Below are 16,708 nucleotides of genomic sequence, written 5' to 3'. Positions count from 1 at the left end.
ACACATGACAAGCCTCATGATCTTCTAAAGTCAGTATGCCAGTTTGTTTTAAACAATTTGGTTCACATTTTCATGTCCCATTTTTATTGTATGATTATTTATTTGTCATTTTATTGTATCATAAAGCATTGGTCTTGACCAGAGGGCTGCCGCGTGAGCGGACTGCTGGGCACAGTGGACCATCGGTCTGACCCAGCAGCGGCAATTCTTATGTTCTTATGGTCTGTTCATAGGATTTTGATTTCCAGTATTCATGATTACCACTACATCATCATTATTATTTTTATTGTATTATAATACACTTGCCTTTTACTGTACGGTACTCCCCCGAGATTTGCGGGGGTTCCGTTCCAGGAACCCTTGCGTATCTTGAAAAACCGCGAATACGTTTTTTCATGGGGGAGCCTTAAGAGGATAGCAGGAGAGGGCAGCAGGAGAGCAGCTGGAGCGCTGTGAGTACAGGAAATCACTCGCGGTACGCTCCAACCGCCTCTTCCTGTACATTCTGTACCCACCACCCATCAGTATCTATCTCCATCCTTCTCATTTCCCTCCACCCCAGTGGTGTAGTTGGGTGGAACTGCTGTTGGCACTTTATAGTTTCACACAGGGATTTTCTCTGTACAGTACTCCCCCGAAATTCGCGAGGGTTCCGTTCCAGGAACCCCCGCGAATCTTGAAAAACCGCGAATACGTTTTTTTGTGGGGGAGACTGGAGAGGGAAGCGGGAGAGGCAGGAGAGAGCAGCCGGAGCACCGGTGAGTGAAGCAAATCACTCGCTGTATGCTCTGACCGCCTCTTCCTGCACTAAAGTCGGGCCTTACCAATCAGGAGCTGCTTTGAAACGCAGCTCCTGATTGGATAAGGCCCGACTTATTGCAAGAAGAGGCGGTCGGAGCGTACCGCGAGTGATTTCCTGCATCGCGGCGCTCTGGCTGCTCTCTCCTACCTCTTCCCCTGCCCTCTCCTTGTCGGCGGTTTGCGGTCAGAAAATACCGCGAATGACCGGGACCACGAACCGCTGACCGCGAACCACCGGGGGAACACTGTATTGTTTTATTATGAATCTGTCTGTTTTGCGGCCTTCTCGCTGGGGTCTTCTGTGTACTGATGATGTCATCAGTGCACAGATGGCCCCAGCGAGAATCCGCGATGCAGCCTGTGAGTGCTGCTGGCCCGACGTTCCTCTGCAACAAGGTATTTATGGTCGCGGTCGGCGGGGATCGGTTGGGAGGGAAGGATGGAGGGTCAGCGGCAGTTCTGCTGCACGGCAGGGGTGAGAGGAAGCACAGCTGCCTACGACTAGGGCTTATTTTGGGGGGTAAGACCTACCCTGAAAATCATGCTAGGGCTTATTTTGGGGGTAGGTCTTATTTTCGGAGAAACACGGTAGGTCCTTAAGGATATTATGTGAATTGCTATGCTGATTTTTAATAAAGTCCAAATCAGGAGCATCATCATCTCCAGCGTTTTTTGGGTTTCTCATGGACTTCTCTTCGCTGTGGATTCTCCAGGGTTAATATTTTTGCTCTAATGACATCACTGCATTGCATCCGCATATGCGCAGATGCCCATCCAAACGTGGCCCCCAAGCTCAAAGCTTTTCAAAACTCAGACAAAGAGCCGGGTTTTGAAAAGCCGTCTGGACCCTGGATAGTCCTCTGAAAAGAAGACACGTCTGGTTAAATCTGGGCGTCTAACCCTACAAAACCTGGCTGTGCTTCTGCCCCTTCATCCTCCCTATGAAAATATTATTTTGGAGTTGAAGCAAACATCTTCAGTAACTCCTACTACTTTCCCTAAGAGGTTTCAATACTAGCAAGGGGGTTGAAAGGTCAGTATGATTGTTATGAAGGTTCTTTATCCGTTCTGACACTAAAGATGTCTTACTTGTTTCTTCGCAGCTGATTCCATTTCCAAGACAGGTACAGAGCATCTGATTGTTGCCTTGGGTCTTCAACCACTTCATTCCCAAAGAGTACACCACACCACTCTCTGCTACACAGTGGCCATAAGGCTCAGGCTGGGGTTGATACACTGCAGTACGAACATTGGTGAAGGTACTGGATCCTATACAAGAGGAAAAAAAAGGGAGTTAGATTATAGATGAAAAGGAAAACAGTCATCAGTCATCAGTAATAAGAATTATTATTTTTTTTTTTTTTGCCAGCGGTGGCATTATTCCTGGATAGTCAATGCTGGGCCATGTCCAGGCAGCAGCATTGACTATTCGAGTTTATGCGGCTGGTTATCTCTTATGTGGTTAAGTGTAATATTCAGCACTTAACCGCATAAGCGACACCACATATAGCTAGGACAGACTTTTATGCAGTCCAGTTTAACTGCTAAACTTAGGCAGTTATGTGCTGAATATCAGCATTTAACTGCATTAAGTTCTGACAGCTCTTGGATCGCCCACAAAATAACTGACTTTGAATTTAGCAGTTAGTGTTGATAGTCACCAGCACTAACTGGTTAAAGTGCCACTGAATATCAGCCGATAGTTCCACACAAACGACTGACCCGGTCAGGAGCCATTTCTGGATGGTTAAATCACTTTGAATATTGACCCCAGCATGAATACAGGTTAGTAGTGATTATAATCCAGTAGCCAGCAGCTCATGGGTGTCCTCATTTTAACCCTCCTTCAACTTTAATTTTCCATTCAGTTTGTGCTTCGTTTCCACATCCCCCTCCGCAGTTCTCAGACACTAGTGGAATGGAGGCATGAATAGAAATGCACTAAGGACCTGATTCTCAAAACTGTGCCCCGATTGTAGGCACGGTAGGCGTCCTACCACCATCTAACAGACCAATCGGGATGCATGTTTAAAAAAAAATAAAAAATTGGTTGGGGTGTGGGTGATCGGTTTGGTGCTGGCTGGGCGGCATAAGAACACAGTCTGTTCAGCAGTCTCTCTGTTTTCTCTGCTAGTTTGGGGGGGTATGGGTAATGATTCGGGGGCTCCTTTGGGGGGGAGGGTGTGGTTACATTTGTGAGTGGGCGGGGGTTTGTCCTTGGGTTTATTTGAAAATTGATCTTGTTGTACTTTTGGTGTTCTCGCCTTTTTTGTACTCCTGTTTGATGTTGTGTATTTGCTGATTGTACGTCAATAAAATATGATTTACATTAAAAAAAGAAATTGATGAAGCGAACGACGCCTACTACATGTTCACATGAATACAGAGGCATCTAGGTATGCCTACAGACGCCTAAGCCAGTGTAGGTGTGGCTTACATTGGAAGTGAAAAGAAAAACAAAAGAGGCCTGTGGTGCTCAATCTTTATATTCACTCCACAGGTTTCCTTTTTTTTTCTTTGCTCTACCTTGAGGAGGTGGAATCTCCTGTTTGGGTGTATCGTTACATTGGAAGTGGCCTTAGGTGTCCATAGGTGTGCCTAAGCACTTTCATAGGTGCGAGTCAGATTCCTTAAATATAGGCCTGTAAAACGCTGGCCTACATTTAAGGCATCTATACAAAAAATAGTCGTGATTCTGGACAAGGCGCCTACCAGTGATTGACATGCGGTAGGCGCCTATTTCCAGAATCAGGCCCTAACTACCTCAAAGGATTAGGCAACTGCCCTTGTGAGCCTACAAATATTCATAATGCTAGTGATAATATGATAGCAAAATGAGCAACTGCACTCAGACAATGTCTGCATGATCTGACTGAATTTCAGTGTGCTGCCCTAGGTAAATTTCTGTTTTCTACTTAACTAATTAACTGTCTCAGTGTTAAAATGTAAAATTAGTAGCTCAGTCAAACTTCAAGTTGTATTGGTTAACAGCAACAAAAAAAAATAGTTTCTTGCAAGAATGTCATGCTAAATTATGATACCGCCTATCCAAAGGCAATAATGAAAACCCAAAGAAAAACATTTCCTTTAGAGTTACTGGAAAATTTCTGATGTCACAAAAAGATGGAATGAAATGTTGTAGAACTAAATCAATTAATCTTTTGCAAAGCGAGAGTGAGTCAAAGAGCCTAGAACAGAGCAATTGCTATACTAAGTCAAACCATTAAGTCCAGCATCGTGCCTCTGTCAGTGGCCAATCCAGATTGTTTGGAAGATGAACCAAACAGATCCCAATAGCCATTCCCTTTGGCTCACTCCCAAAAGTAAGAGCTTGCTTTCTCCAAGCCTGCCTAATAATCACAACCCTCAGCAACAAATGCCGTAGTCCAATTGTATTTTGTTAGGTGCATAAGTTTATAAGTTATATTTTCAGGAAGGAATATTAGATTCTTACCTACTAATTTTCTTTATTAGTTCTCCCAGACTAATCCAGATTCAACAAGCCATTCTCCCAACAAGGGATATTCAACAAGCCATATCTCCCAACAAGGTATGCCCATTTACTAATGGTTATTGAGTGCCGACATCATTACCATGTATTATCTAGTAAATAGCACCCTAAATGTTTGAAAATGTATCACCAAGTGATGAGAACTTACCAGAGGCAACAGCCTGTACAGATGTATGTCTTTCGCACTTCCATTCTCCTCTGCCATTTCCAGTACAAATGCACTGTAACAGGTTCCCTTGGGTATCAGTCTTGCTCCAGGTATCTCCAATTCTGTAGGAAGTTTTTGTATCCTGATCGTTACACCTATCTGCAGAAAACAAACAGGTATTAGTCTCTTAGAAGCAGAGCGGCTGATCTCTAGCTAGGCATTCTTTATCCCAGTGGTTACCAGTCAGACCTTTCTTAAATAGGGTGGCTTTTCAAAACAGCTAAAAATATGCAAGTTAGCCAGGCTTTTAGACAAAATGAATACAAATATATCTGATGAACACATATTGTGGCTCTGAGGATAATTTGGGAGCCACTGTGCCATCTAACTCTGAACATCTAAAAATTTGCCACCGTTGAAGAACGTCTTGTAATGGTATATTTTCAGTTATAGCTCTTGAAAAAGAGCCAAATTGGTGCTTCATGAAATGGTACTCGGTACATCTTATATCCTTGGGTGCCATGCTTTGTAAAAGGAGCCCACAATTACATAAGGAAGTCTTTATATGCCCCTTGATTTGTCTTTCTTTATCTCTTCTCCAAACAACTTCTCCATTTTCTCTACCCCCGATCCTCCACTATCACTGCTTCCTCTATTCTGTAAAGGAGAAACCATGTAAGTTAACTGAGCCATAAGACTGCATAAAAAACAGTTCTATCTGTCTGGTTTAACTTACAGTATGTGGTTAAGTGCCAAATATTGCACTTAACTGGATATGTGATAGCTACCTGCACACTGAATATCCAAATATAATGCTGCTACCTGCCAAAAAAACCCCAAAACACTGACCACTGTTGGCTAAATATTTACCCCACTTATCTGCCCTGCCATTTCTAATAGGGGGCAGGATGCACAAAGCTCCAGCAACCTGGTTAAAAAAAAATTCCGGGTTGGGAGTGATTTTAATTTTCCAGGGCATGATCAGATGCATGTTATTTGTGCTAAGTATCCCGGAGATCGGGGGGAGGAATTGTGCTTGGTATCTGTACAGAAGAACATATCCCCCTTAAGAACAGATACCAGCTGCTACAGGAAGGTCCTGACAACGAGGTACAAGAAGTGGTTGAACAGACGGTTCCGATTCCAGAGTCCACAGGTCGGCCCACCCCTAGGAAGCGCAGAGTTGTGGTCATCGGGGATTCACTGCTAAGGGGCACCGAGGGACCGATTTGTAGACCAGATCTGCAGTCAAGAGAGGTCTGCTGCTTGCCGGGGGCCAAGATCCGGGATGTAACTGCTAGCCTTGGCAGACTCATCAAGCCCCAAGATCACTTCCCTATGATTCTCATCCATGTCGGAACCAACGACACTGCCAGGGGCACCCTAGAAAGCATACCCGAAGACTTCAGAGCCCTAGGAGAGAAGCTGAGGAGGATGGATGCGCAGGTGGTCTTCTCCTCGATCCTCCCAGTGAGGGGCAAGGGCAGTGCCAGGGAGGATTGTGTCCGGAGGGTGAACGACTGGCTGCAGGAATGGTGCAGGGAGATGAACTTTGGGTTCCTGCACCACGGAGAGGCACTGCAGGGACTGCTTGGACCAGACGGGTTACACCTGACCAAGAGGGGGAAGAACGTCCTTGGACACCGTCTAGCCCGCCTACTACACAGGGCTTTAAACTAGGTAAGTTGGGGGAGGGTACGGGCTTTAAACTAGGTGAGTTGGGGGAGGGTACGGGCTACCAATACTATTTTGGAACTGAACTAAGTAAACACTGCATTGGGTCACATTACAATTCTGGGTCTAAGGGGAGTACACGTAGCAATTCTAGGTCTAGAGGGAGTACACACTGTAATTCTGGGACCAGCGAGAGTGCACACGCTGCAAATTGCACTAAAGGAGCTCAAGTAGCCCAAACGGGAATACCCCCACAGGGTACACACATTACCAAGTCTCTGATAGGAGCGCACTGCAGTTATGGGGAGTCCGGGATAGGTACAAGCTGTAGCTCTGGGTCTAGGGAGTGTAAGAGACAAGCGAAAAATACTAATGGTGGTCTAGTTGATATAGAGGGATTGTCCCCACTGAGATACAACAAGCACACAACATGGAGGGCTATGTACGTCAACGCCCACAGTCTGGGAAACAAGATCCTAGATTTGGAGATAGAAATGAGGAATGCCGACCTGGATGTGGTGGCGATATCTGAGACCTGGCTCACAGACTCCCACGTGTGGGACATGGTCATACCAGGTTACAACTTGCTTCGTCGGGACAGGGAGGGCAAAATGGGAGGTGGGGTAGCATTATATACTAAAGATGACATTAAGGTCACCAGAATCACAGATGTACAGTACACTGGGGAATCCCTTTGGGTAAATTTGGCCAGAGGGAAGGACAAATGCCTATATCTTGGCGTGGTATACAGACCCCCAAAACATCAAGAAGACCTAGATTTGGAATTAATCGGAGATATAGAGAATATCACCTTGCGGGGGGACACAGTATTGGTAGGTGACTTCAACATGCCCGATGTGGATTGGGTCACGCTTTCCTCTGCTTCCGGCAGCAGCAGGAAGCTATTAAACTCTTTGAATGGAGCAGGACTCAGGCAACTGGTAATTGAGCCAACAAGGGATCAGGCAATTTTGGACCTGGTACTTACCAACGGAGAAAGTATCACAGAGGTCTCGGTGGGTGAAACTTTGGCCTCCAGTGACCACAATATGATTTGGTTCAATCTCAGGAAAGGTTTCACGAAATCTACCACATTGACCAAGGTTCTCAAGTTCAAGGACACAAATTTCCAGGACATGGGAGACTTCGTTCACAAGGCGCTACAAACCCAAGCAGATACCGACAGCGTGGAAGAAATGTGGTCAACTTTGAAAACCACCATACAGGAAGCAACAAACCGCTATGTTAAATCAGTAAGCAAACGAAGTAGGAACAACAAGCCACAGTGGTTCTCTATGGAGATCTCAGACCTCATCAAAGAGAAGAAAAAAGCATTCATCTCTTACAAACAATCAGGGACACAGGACTCCAGAGTAGATTATCTGACCAAATCAAGAGCCGTCAAAGCGGCAGTTAGAGAGGCCAAATTCCGCATGGAGGAGTCTCTAGCAAAGAATATCCAGAAGGGAGATAAATCCTTCTTCAGGTATATTAGTGACAGGAAAAAGAACTCAGGCGGGATAGTACGACTCAGAAAACCAGACGGAGACCATGTGGAGACGGACTCGGAAAAGGCCCAACTGTTAAATGAATACTTCTGTTCAGTCTTCACCCGCGAGGTGCCGGGAATCGGCCCTCAACCACATACAAGGATTAAATCAGTAGACCCGTTTAGTAATTTCAAATTTACACCCAGCAGCGTCTACTGCGAGCTGTCAAAAATCAAGGTCAACAAGGCAATGGGGCCTGACAACCTACACCCTAGGGTACTCAGGGAGTTGGGAGATGTCTTGGCGGAACCACTATCCGCGCTCTTTAATCTCTCCCTTAGTACAGGTAACGTCCCGATGGACTGGAAGACGGCTAACGTCATTCCACTACACAAGAAAGGCTCCAGGGTGGATATGGCAAACTACAGACCAGTGAGTCTCACTTCAATAGTGAGCAAACTAATGGAAACCCTAATCAAACACCAAATGGATAGGATCATGGACGAGGAGAATCTGCGGGATCCCCGCCAACATGGATTTACTAAGGGGAGATCGTGCCAATCCAACCTGATCGGCTTCTTTGACTGGGTGACGAGGAAGCTGGATGTTGGTGAGTCCCTGGACATCGTCTATCTGGATTTCAGCAAAGCATTTGATAGCGTGCCACACCGCAGGTTGCTGAACAAGATGAGTTCTTTAGGTTTGGGCGACACTTTAACAAAATGGGTTGGGAACTGGCTTGGAGGTAGGCTTCAGAGGGTGATGGTGAATGGCACTCCCTCCGAGATGTCGGAGGTGATAAGTGGAGTGCCACAGGGCTCCGTCCTAGGCCCGATCTTGTTCAACATCTATATAAGAGACCTGACAGAAGGGCTTCGAGGTAAAATAACATTGTTTGCCGATGATGCCAAACTGTGCAATGTAGTGAGCAAAAGCACAACAGACAAAAAAGCAATGACAGACGATATGGTGCATGACTTACTTCTGCTGGAGCACTGGTCTAGGTCCTGGCAACTCAGTTTCAATGCCAAAAAATGCAAAGTCATGCACCTGGGAAGCCAGAATCCATGCAAGATCTACACCCTAAATGGCGAGATCCTGACAAGAACTGTAGCAGAAAGAGACTTGGGAGTGATTGTCAGGGAAGACATGAAGTCGGCAAACCAAGTGGAGCAAGCTTCATCCAAAGCAAGGCAAATCATAGGTTGCATACGCAGGAGTTTCATCAGCCGTAAACCTGAAGTCATTATGCCACTATATAGATCCATGGTGAGACCGCACCTGGAGTACTGTGTGCAATTCTGGAGGCCGCATTACCGCAAGGATGTGCTGAGACTGGAGTCGGTCCAGAGAATGGCCACCAGGATGGTCTCGGGACTCAGGGAGCTCCCGTACGAGGAGCGGTTGGGGAATTTGCAGCTCTACTCACTCGAGGAGCGTCGAGAGAGGGGAGACATGATCGAGACATTCAAATATCTCACGGGCCGCATCAAGGTGGAAGAAGACATCTTCTTCTTCAAGGGTCCCGCGGCAACAAGGGGGCATTCGTGGAAAATCAGGGGCGGGAAACTGCACAGTGACACTAGGAAGTTCTTCTTCACTGAAAGGGTGGTTGATCGCTGGAATAGTCTTCCACTTCGGGTTATTGAGGCCACCAGTGTGGCGGATTTTAAGGCCAGATGGGATAGACATGTGGGATCTATCCGCAAAGATAGATAGTGAGGATCACTGGGGTGGGCAGACTTGATGGGCCTTGGCCCTTATCTGCCGTCTATTTCTATGTTTCTATGTTTCTAAGCGGTAGGCATAGCTCTTCTGCGCAGGCTCAGTACAGTTCCTGATCTGCTGGAGCTACAAGCAAACTTATTTTTTTTTGTTTTCACAAGCAATATGGATGCAGCTGTTGTGCGTGTGTTGTGTGTGTGTGTCTCGCATTCTGACCATAGATGCGATACAACACATGCACAATCAGCTACTGGCAACATCAGACCTGCTGGGAAATTTTGCCAAGTAAGAGGTGGGTGTTCCCTTCAGAGCATTACAAGGAGTGCTCATTTTAATAATAATGAGCTCCTTGTAATGCATTTGCATAGGGTTCGCGGTGGCTGCTTCAGCGATTGATAGAAGCCCCCAGAGAACCCTTCTGAGCATCGGAGGCTGAGCTATCTTGCAAGTAAGACTGGTTACAACCAGTCTTACTTGCAGGACAAGCTTTTCAATGTGGGCCTGGGTGTTTATGCTTAGCTATCAAGTCTCCATTGTACCCTAGTCTCCTATTTTGAGCTATTAGTATAGCAATTTTGCAAAGGAAACAGTCCAGGCCTTTGATCCAAATGAGTCTCAAACCACACTCATCCCTCCAGGACATCCAGTCCTTGGACTGAAACAATTTAGGGATTTATAGATGTTTCCCAGTTCTAGGGTTACCACAGGGCTCCAATGAAAGCAATGGAAGTAAAAGCTGGATGTCTCAATCAGTCCTCCTTTTTCTGGAACTATTCAGATCATTTTACTATATAGCACAGTTACTTACCGTAACAGGTGTTATCCAGGGACAGCAGGCATATATTCTCACATGTGGGTGACGTCATCTACGGAGCCCCGATGCGGACAGCATTTCAAACAAGCTTGATTGAAGATTCAAGCTTGCTGGCTGCACCACGCATGTGTGCCTCCTGCTCCACTAGAGGGCGCATCCCCTCCTTGTGGTCTCCAGTTCACATATCCAGCAAAGAAGCCAACCTCGGGGAGGTGGGCGGGTTGTGAGAATATATGCCTGCTGTCCCTGGATAACACCTGTTACGGTAAGTAACTGTGCTTTATCCCAGGACAAGCAGGCATGATATTCTCACATGTGGGTGACCTCCAAGCTAACTGATACGGGATGGCGGGAGGTTGGCAATTCAAGCAAATAGATTACGTAAGACCGATTGGCCAAACCGGCCATCGCTTCTGGACAGTGTGTCCAGGCAGTAGTGTGAGGTGAAAGTATGAACCGAAGACCACGTGGCAGCCTTGCAGATATCCTCGATGGGCGTGGACCTGAGGAAAGCTATCGAGGCTGCCATCGCTCAGACCTTATGTCCGTAACTCGACCGTGCAGCGCGAGACCAGCCTGAGCGTAGCAGAAAGAAATACAAGCAGCCAACCAGTTGGACAGGGTGCGCTTGGAAACTGGGCGCCCCAACCTGTTAGGGTCGAAGGACAAAAACAATTGGGGGGCCGTCCGATGAGACTGGGTGCGTTGGAGGTAGAAGGCCAATGCCCGCTTGCAGTCGAGAGTGTGAAGCGCCACTTCTCCAGGATGAGAGTGGTGCTTGGGGAAGAACACAGGTAGAACAATGGACTGGTTGAGATGAAAATCAGACACCACCTTAGGTAAGAATTCGGGTGGGTGCGGAGAATCACCTTGTGATGGAATACAGTGAAAGGTGGGTCCGCTACCAGAGCCTGCAGCTCACTAACTCTTCGGGCAGACGTGAGTGCGAGTAGGAAGATCACTTTCCAAGTGAGAAATTTAAGGTGACATTTATCCATGGGTTCAAAGAGGGGTTTCATCAGTTGAGCCAGAACCACATTGAGATCCCAAACCACTGGAGGTGGTTTGAGTGGTGGATGAACATTCAAGAGACCTTTATTGAAACGAGAGACCAGGGGATGGAGTGAGAGAGCCTTTCCTTCCAGGGGCTGGTGAAAGACAGCAATCGCACTAAGGTGCACTCGAATGGAATTGGTCTTTAGGCCCGATTGAGATAAATGAAGCAAGTACTCTAGGACTAAGGACACTGGGACCGACACCGGGTCCTGGCTGTGAGATGAACACCAGGTCGAGAATCTAGTCCACTTCTGAAAGTAGCAGAGTCTAGTCGAGACTTTCCGAGAAGCCTCCAACACTTCCCTGACCGATTGAGATACAGGGAAGGGATTCAGGGGGAAAGAAACCAAGCAGTTAGGTGAAGAGACTGAAGATTGGGATGTAACAGAGAGCCCCGACTCTGTGATAGCAGAGAGGGAAAGACAGGCAGAAGTAGAGGTTCCTTGGCACTGAGTTGAAGTAGTAGGGAAAACCAGGGCTGGCGAGGCCATCGAGGGGCGAAGAGGATCAGGGTGGCCCTTACCGACTTCAGATGGGCCAGCGTCCTCAGAATCAGAGGAAGTGGCGAGAACGCATAGAGAAACTTCCCCTCCCAGTTTAGGAGGAAAGCATCCGCCTCGAGACGGTCCGGGGAGTATATCCTCGAGCAGAAGAGAGGCAGTTTTTGATTGTCGGGGAAGGCGAACAGATCTATCTGTGGGGTCCCCCACGTGTCGAACACCCGTCGCAGCACCTGGGCATGCAGGGACCATTCGTGTGGCTGGAGGAGGCGGCTGAGCCTGTCCGCCAGGCAGTTTTGTTCTCCTTGGATGTAAATCGCTCGAAGGGAGATGTTTTGGGAGACCGCCCACTCCCAGAGCCGTAGAGCTTCTTGGCAGAGGGACCAAGACCCCGTCCCTCCTTGCTTGTTTACGTAGTACATCGCCACCTGGTTGTCCGTACGGATGAGAACCAACCGGTCGTGGAGCAGGTGCTGGAAGGCCACCGCGGCGAGGTAGATGGCCCGGAGTTCCAACACGTTGATGTGGCAGCGACGGTCCTCTGCGGACCATAGACCTTGAGTGCGGAGACTGTCCACATGAGCCCCCCAAGCGTACTCCAACGAGTCCATGGTTAGGACCTTGTGGTGTGGAGGGGCGAGAAAGAGCAAACCCTTGGAAAGATTCGAAGAGTCGGCCCACCAACGGAGCGATCTTTGCAAAGAAGGAATCACTGTCACGTGGTGGGTGATCGGGTCCCGATCCTGTCGCCATTGTGATGCCAAAGTCCACTGTGGTAACCGCAGATGAAGGCGAGCAAGCGGGGTAACGTGGACTGTGGAGGCCATGTGGCCGAGGAGCGTCATCATTTGTCGTGCCGAGACCGAGTTCGATCTCGAGACTTGTCGGCTCAGGTTTACCAATGACTCCCGACGCTGAGGAGGGAGGAAGGAGCGAAGGCGGACCGTGTCCAGCACGGCCCCGATGAATTGTAAGGACTGAGAGGGGCATAGCTGGGATTTTGGGAAGTTTATCTCGAACCCCAGGCACTGAAGAGAAGTAATAGTCTGTTGGGTCGCTGAGATAACCCCCTCCCTGGTTGAGTCTTTGATCAACCAATCGTCCAGGTAGGGGAATACTTGCAGACCTTGGGAGCGCAAGGCGGCCGCGACCACTACGAGGCATTTCGTGAAGACTTGGGGGGACGAGGACAGGCCGAAGGGGAGGACCCGATATTGCAGGTGGAGGTCTCCCACCTGAAAACGCAGGGACTTGCGGCAAGCAGGGTGCACCGGAACATGGGTGTAGGCCTCCTTCAGGTCGAGGGAGCAGAGCCAATCGCCCTCGCTGATCAAGGGGTAGAGTATCGGAAGTGAAAGCATCCGGAACTTTTCCCGTACCAGGAACTTGTTCAGGCGCCTTAAGTCTAGGATCGGGCGCAGGTCTCCCGTCTTCTTCGGTACCAGGAAGTAACGGGAGTAAAACCCTTGGCCCCTTTGATTTTGGGGGACCGGTTTCACCGCCCGCAGGTGGAGGAGGTCCTGTGCCTCGGAGAGGAGGAGGGGCAACTGCGCTCGATTGGGAGGGCACGCACTCGGTGGGCTGTCGGGGGGTACCTTTCGAAAGTTGAGTGAGTACCCTGATGAGATCATGCCAAGGACCCATGAGTCCGACGTGATGGCTTTCCAGCGAGGGTAGTATGCTTGAAGGCGGCCCCCGATGGGGAGGAGGCCCGGTGGAGTTGCGGAGGGGGCCCGCCCCCGTCCGCTCATTCCGTCAAAAGGACGGAGATGGCTTCGCTGACGCCGTGGGCTGTGACTTTGGTGGAGCCATAGGGTGAGCCTGGGGGCGTCGCAGCGGCGGTCTGGAAAAGGCCGGGGTAGATTTCTGGGGGTAGCGGCGAGGCAATCCCCGGAAAGGGCGAAAGGCCTGTGGTTTAGGTTTTTGCCGTACCAGAGACGTGAAGGAACGTTCGTGCTCTGACAATCGTTTTGTAGCTGCCTCGATGGTGTCGTCAAAAAGTTCCTTCCCGACGCAAGGGAGGTTGGCTAGTCGATCTTGCAGGTTGGGGTCCATATCGACAAGTCGTAGCCATGCTAGCCGGCGCATGGCCACTGTGAAGGCTGCGACCCTGGAAGATAGCTCGAAGCCGTCGTAAGCGGCGTGGAACAAGTGCAGTCTGAGGTTGGAGAAATCCTCGAGGAGGAGGCTGAACTCTGTCTGGCGATGGGTGGGTAAGCTCTCCGAGAAAGAGACAAGCCGTCCAATGAGGTGCTTCAGGTAGGAGGAAAAAGTGAAGGTGTAGTTCAGGACTCTGGTGGTCATCATAGAGTTCTGATACAACCGGCGTCCGAATTTGTCCAGTGTCCGGCCTTCGCGTCCAGGGGGGACCGCCGCGGACACCCTTGAGGGGTGAGCTTTTTTCAGAGATGATTCCACCAGCAGGGATTGGTGGGACAGCTGTGGTTGCTCAAACCCCGGGTGAGGTACCGTCCGGTACTTAGACTCCATTTTAGATGGGACCGCCGTCACCATGTAGGGAGTCTCGAGGTTCCTGATAAGGGTCTGCCCGAGTACCGGGTTCAGTGGTAGTCGGAGGGACTCTCGGGGCGGGGAAGGCATATCCAGCTCCGCCAGGTATTCCTTGGAGTCAGATTGTAAGTCCAAGTCAAGGGCGCGTCCCATGTCCTGGACAAACCTCGTGAAGGATGGTCTATGGGGTCCCGTGGCCCCTTGCGGGGACGGTGACCGAGACCTCCGTTTGGCCGAGAAAGAAGGAGAAGCTTCCCTCGAATAGCGGGGCTCTCGCTCGGACCCTCGGTCCGATACCGGAGACGCGCTGTGGAAGCGCTCCGGGGTCGAGGACCTGCGTCGCCTCGAGGAGCCCCTCGGGGACGCTGCCGGGATTCTGGGTACCGACCGGTGCCTAGTCGGGGATCCCTCCCCGGACTCCCTCGGCGAAAGCCTAGGGCCTCGGACCGGAGCCCCGGACCGAGGGGGAGTCAATAGGAGCTGTGGTTGGTGAGAGACAGCTCGGTGACCCTTAGCGGCTCCCCCGATCGAGACAAGGGGGTACGCCCTCGAGTCGGAGGGGAACTCCGGGCTTTCTTAGAGAGGGGTCTCGATTTTCGTTTCGAATGCCTCGGAGAGGAATCCGATGAGGAGGAGAGGCGACGAGAACGGCGCGGTTTTCCTCGGGGGGTCTCGGCGCGTTGCTCAGGCTGGTCCGGCGCATGCGAGGTCGAGGCCGAGGCCGGTTGAAGTTGAGCCATGGCAACGGATAGCTCCTTTGTGATCATCGCTCGGAGCAGTTCCTGGAATACTGGCACGGACAGCATCGATGGCATGTCCGAGGCCGCTGTGCTCTCCACCGGGGGCGATCTCGCTTCGGAGCATTCCCGAGGGGTGGAGGCACGTCCCGAGGTCTTCGGGGTTTTCGCCAGGGCCGTAGGTAAGGAGTTTCCACTCTGTCCGGCCGTTGTCCCCGAGGATGGCTTCTTTGACGATGTGGAACCTGAGGAAGGAAGAGGGGACTTACCCGGGGCAGAGGACTTATGAGAGCTCGAGGTCTTCGAGGTCGAGTCCCGAGGCGGGGCCGATGTACTCGAGGCCGAGATCGAGGCCGGGGCCAGGGCCGAGGCCGGGGCCGATCTCGAGGCCGAGGGTTGATCAGTAGCAAATAGCTCTGCCATGCGGGCCCGTCGGCGGCGGAGCGCCCGCTGTTGAAAAGTTGCACACCGGGGGCAAGTTTCCGTTGGATGGTCGGCCCCCAGGCAAAGGATGCACCAGCGATGCGGGTCTGTGAGAGATAAAAGACGCTCGCACCCGGTGCACTTTTTAAAGCCCGTAATGGGCCAGGACATCCAGGCGGCCGCGGCCAATCAGGCCTCGCGGTCGCGGCGATCCGGGAGCCCCCGGATCGCGAGAAAAAGGCGCGAAAAGCGCTCTGAGCAGGAAAAATAAATTTTTTGTTATGCACAGCGACTTTTACGACGAAAAAACAAAAGAAAATAATAATAAATCGCGGTGCAAGAAGGGACTAGGGCAGCGCTAAGAAAAACGTGTCTTCTTAGCACAGCGAAAAAAATCGAACTGAAGACCACGAGGAGGGGATGCGCCCTCTAGTGGAGTAAGAGGCACACATGCGTGGTGCAGCCAGCAAGCTTGAATCTTCAATCAAGCTTGCTTGAAATGCTGTCCGCATCGGGGCTCCGTAGATGACGTCACCCACATGTGAGAATATCATGCCTGCTTGTCCTGGGATAAATAACAAAACACTAAAGAGTAAAGTTGTTTTCCTGCACCTTCACTCAGAAAGTAAAGTTACATACCTGTAGCAAAGGCAGCAGGATAAGTCAGCCAAACACAGGTGAAGTACCTATGAACATAAGAATTGCCATACTGGGATAGACCGAAGGTCCATTAAGCCCAGTATCCTGTTTCCAACAGTGGCCAACCCAGGTCCCAAGTACCTAGCCAGATCCCAAGTAATGAAACAGATTTTATGCTGCTTATCCTAGAAATAAGCAGGGACTTTACCCAAGCCATCTCAACAATGGCTATGGATGTCTCTTTTTTTAAACCCTGCTAAGCTAACTGATTTCACCACATTCTCCAGCAACAAATTCCAGAGTTTAATTACATTGTCAAACATATCTTAGAAAATCACAGTCACATACCCCTCTGCTTTTTTCTCCTCAAAAGGGGGTCTTTCAGGAAGTGATGAGGACACTGGAAGATCATATGCGTGACAAAGAATTTTGTAAATAAAATTCAGATCTGAAACTTACTTCTAGAAGTACATGTGATTCGTCCGCTGCCCTCTCCTAAGCAAGCACAGTCTACCATCATCCAGCCTTGATAAGGCTTCTCCCAGGTCTGGCCAACAACGTATGAGGTCCCAGCAGCGTTGTCATAGCATTTCTCCGCTACAGGAAATTTAGAAAAGTGAAATCTAACTAGTAATTTAACCACTAAATTAAATAACTTAACAATATGCTACAGAAACAC

The 16,708-nt window shown here is 49.6% G+C and overlaps 1 protein-coding gene across 10 annotated transcripts in view; it reads right to left on the bottom strand.

Annotated features, from left to right (window-relative positions):
* FN1 (fibronectin 1) overlaps window positions 1-16,708 on the bottom strand; it is a 361,029-nt gene that overhangs the window by 282,465 nt on the left and 61,856 nt on the right. For all 10 annotated transcript variants that reach the window (XM_033945948.1, XM_033945944.1, XM_033945938.1 and 7 more), the window contains exons 5-7: window positions 16,489-16,626; window positions 4,461-4,619; window positions 1,891-2,070 (exon numbers count right to left, since the gene is read on the bottom strand). In XM_033945948.1, the coding sequence (XP_033801839.1) occupies window positions 1,891-2,070; window positions 4,461-4,619; window positions 16,489-16,626 (477 nt within the window). The remainder of the gene's footprint in view (window positions 1-1,890; window positions 2,071-4,460; window positions 4,620-16,488; window positions 16,627-16,708) is intronic.

The sequence above is a fragment of the Geotrypetes seraphini genome, chromosome 5, assembly GCF_902459505.1.
Source record: "Geotrypetes seraphini chromosome 5, aGeoSer1.1, whole genome shotgun sequence".
Taxonomy (NCBI): Eukaryota; Metazoa; Chordata; class Amphibia; order Gymnophiona; family Dermophiidae; genus Geotrypetes; species Geotrypetes seraphini.
Note: the sequence above shows the minus strand (reverse complement) of the source record. Positions and strands in the feature narration are given on the sequence as shown.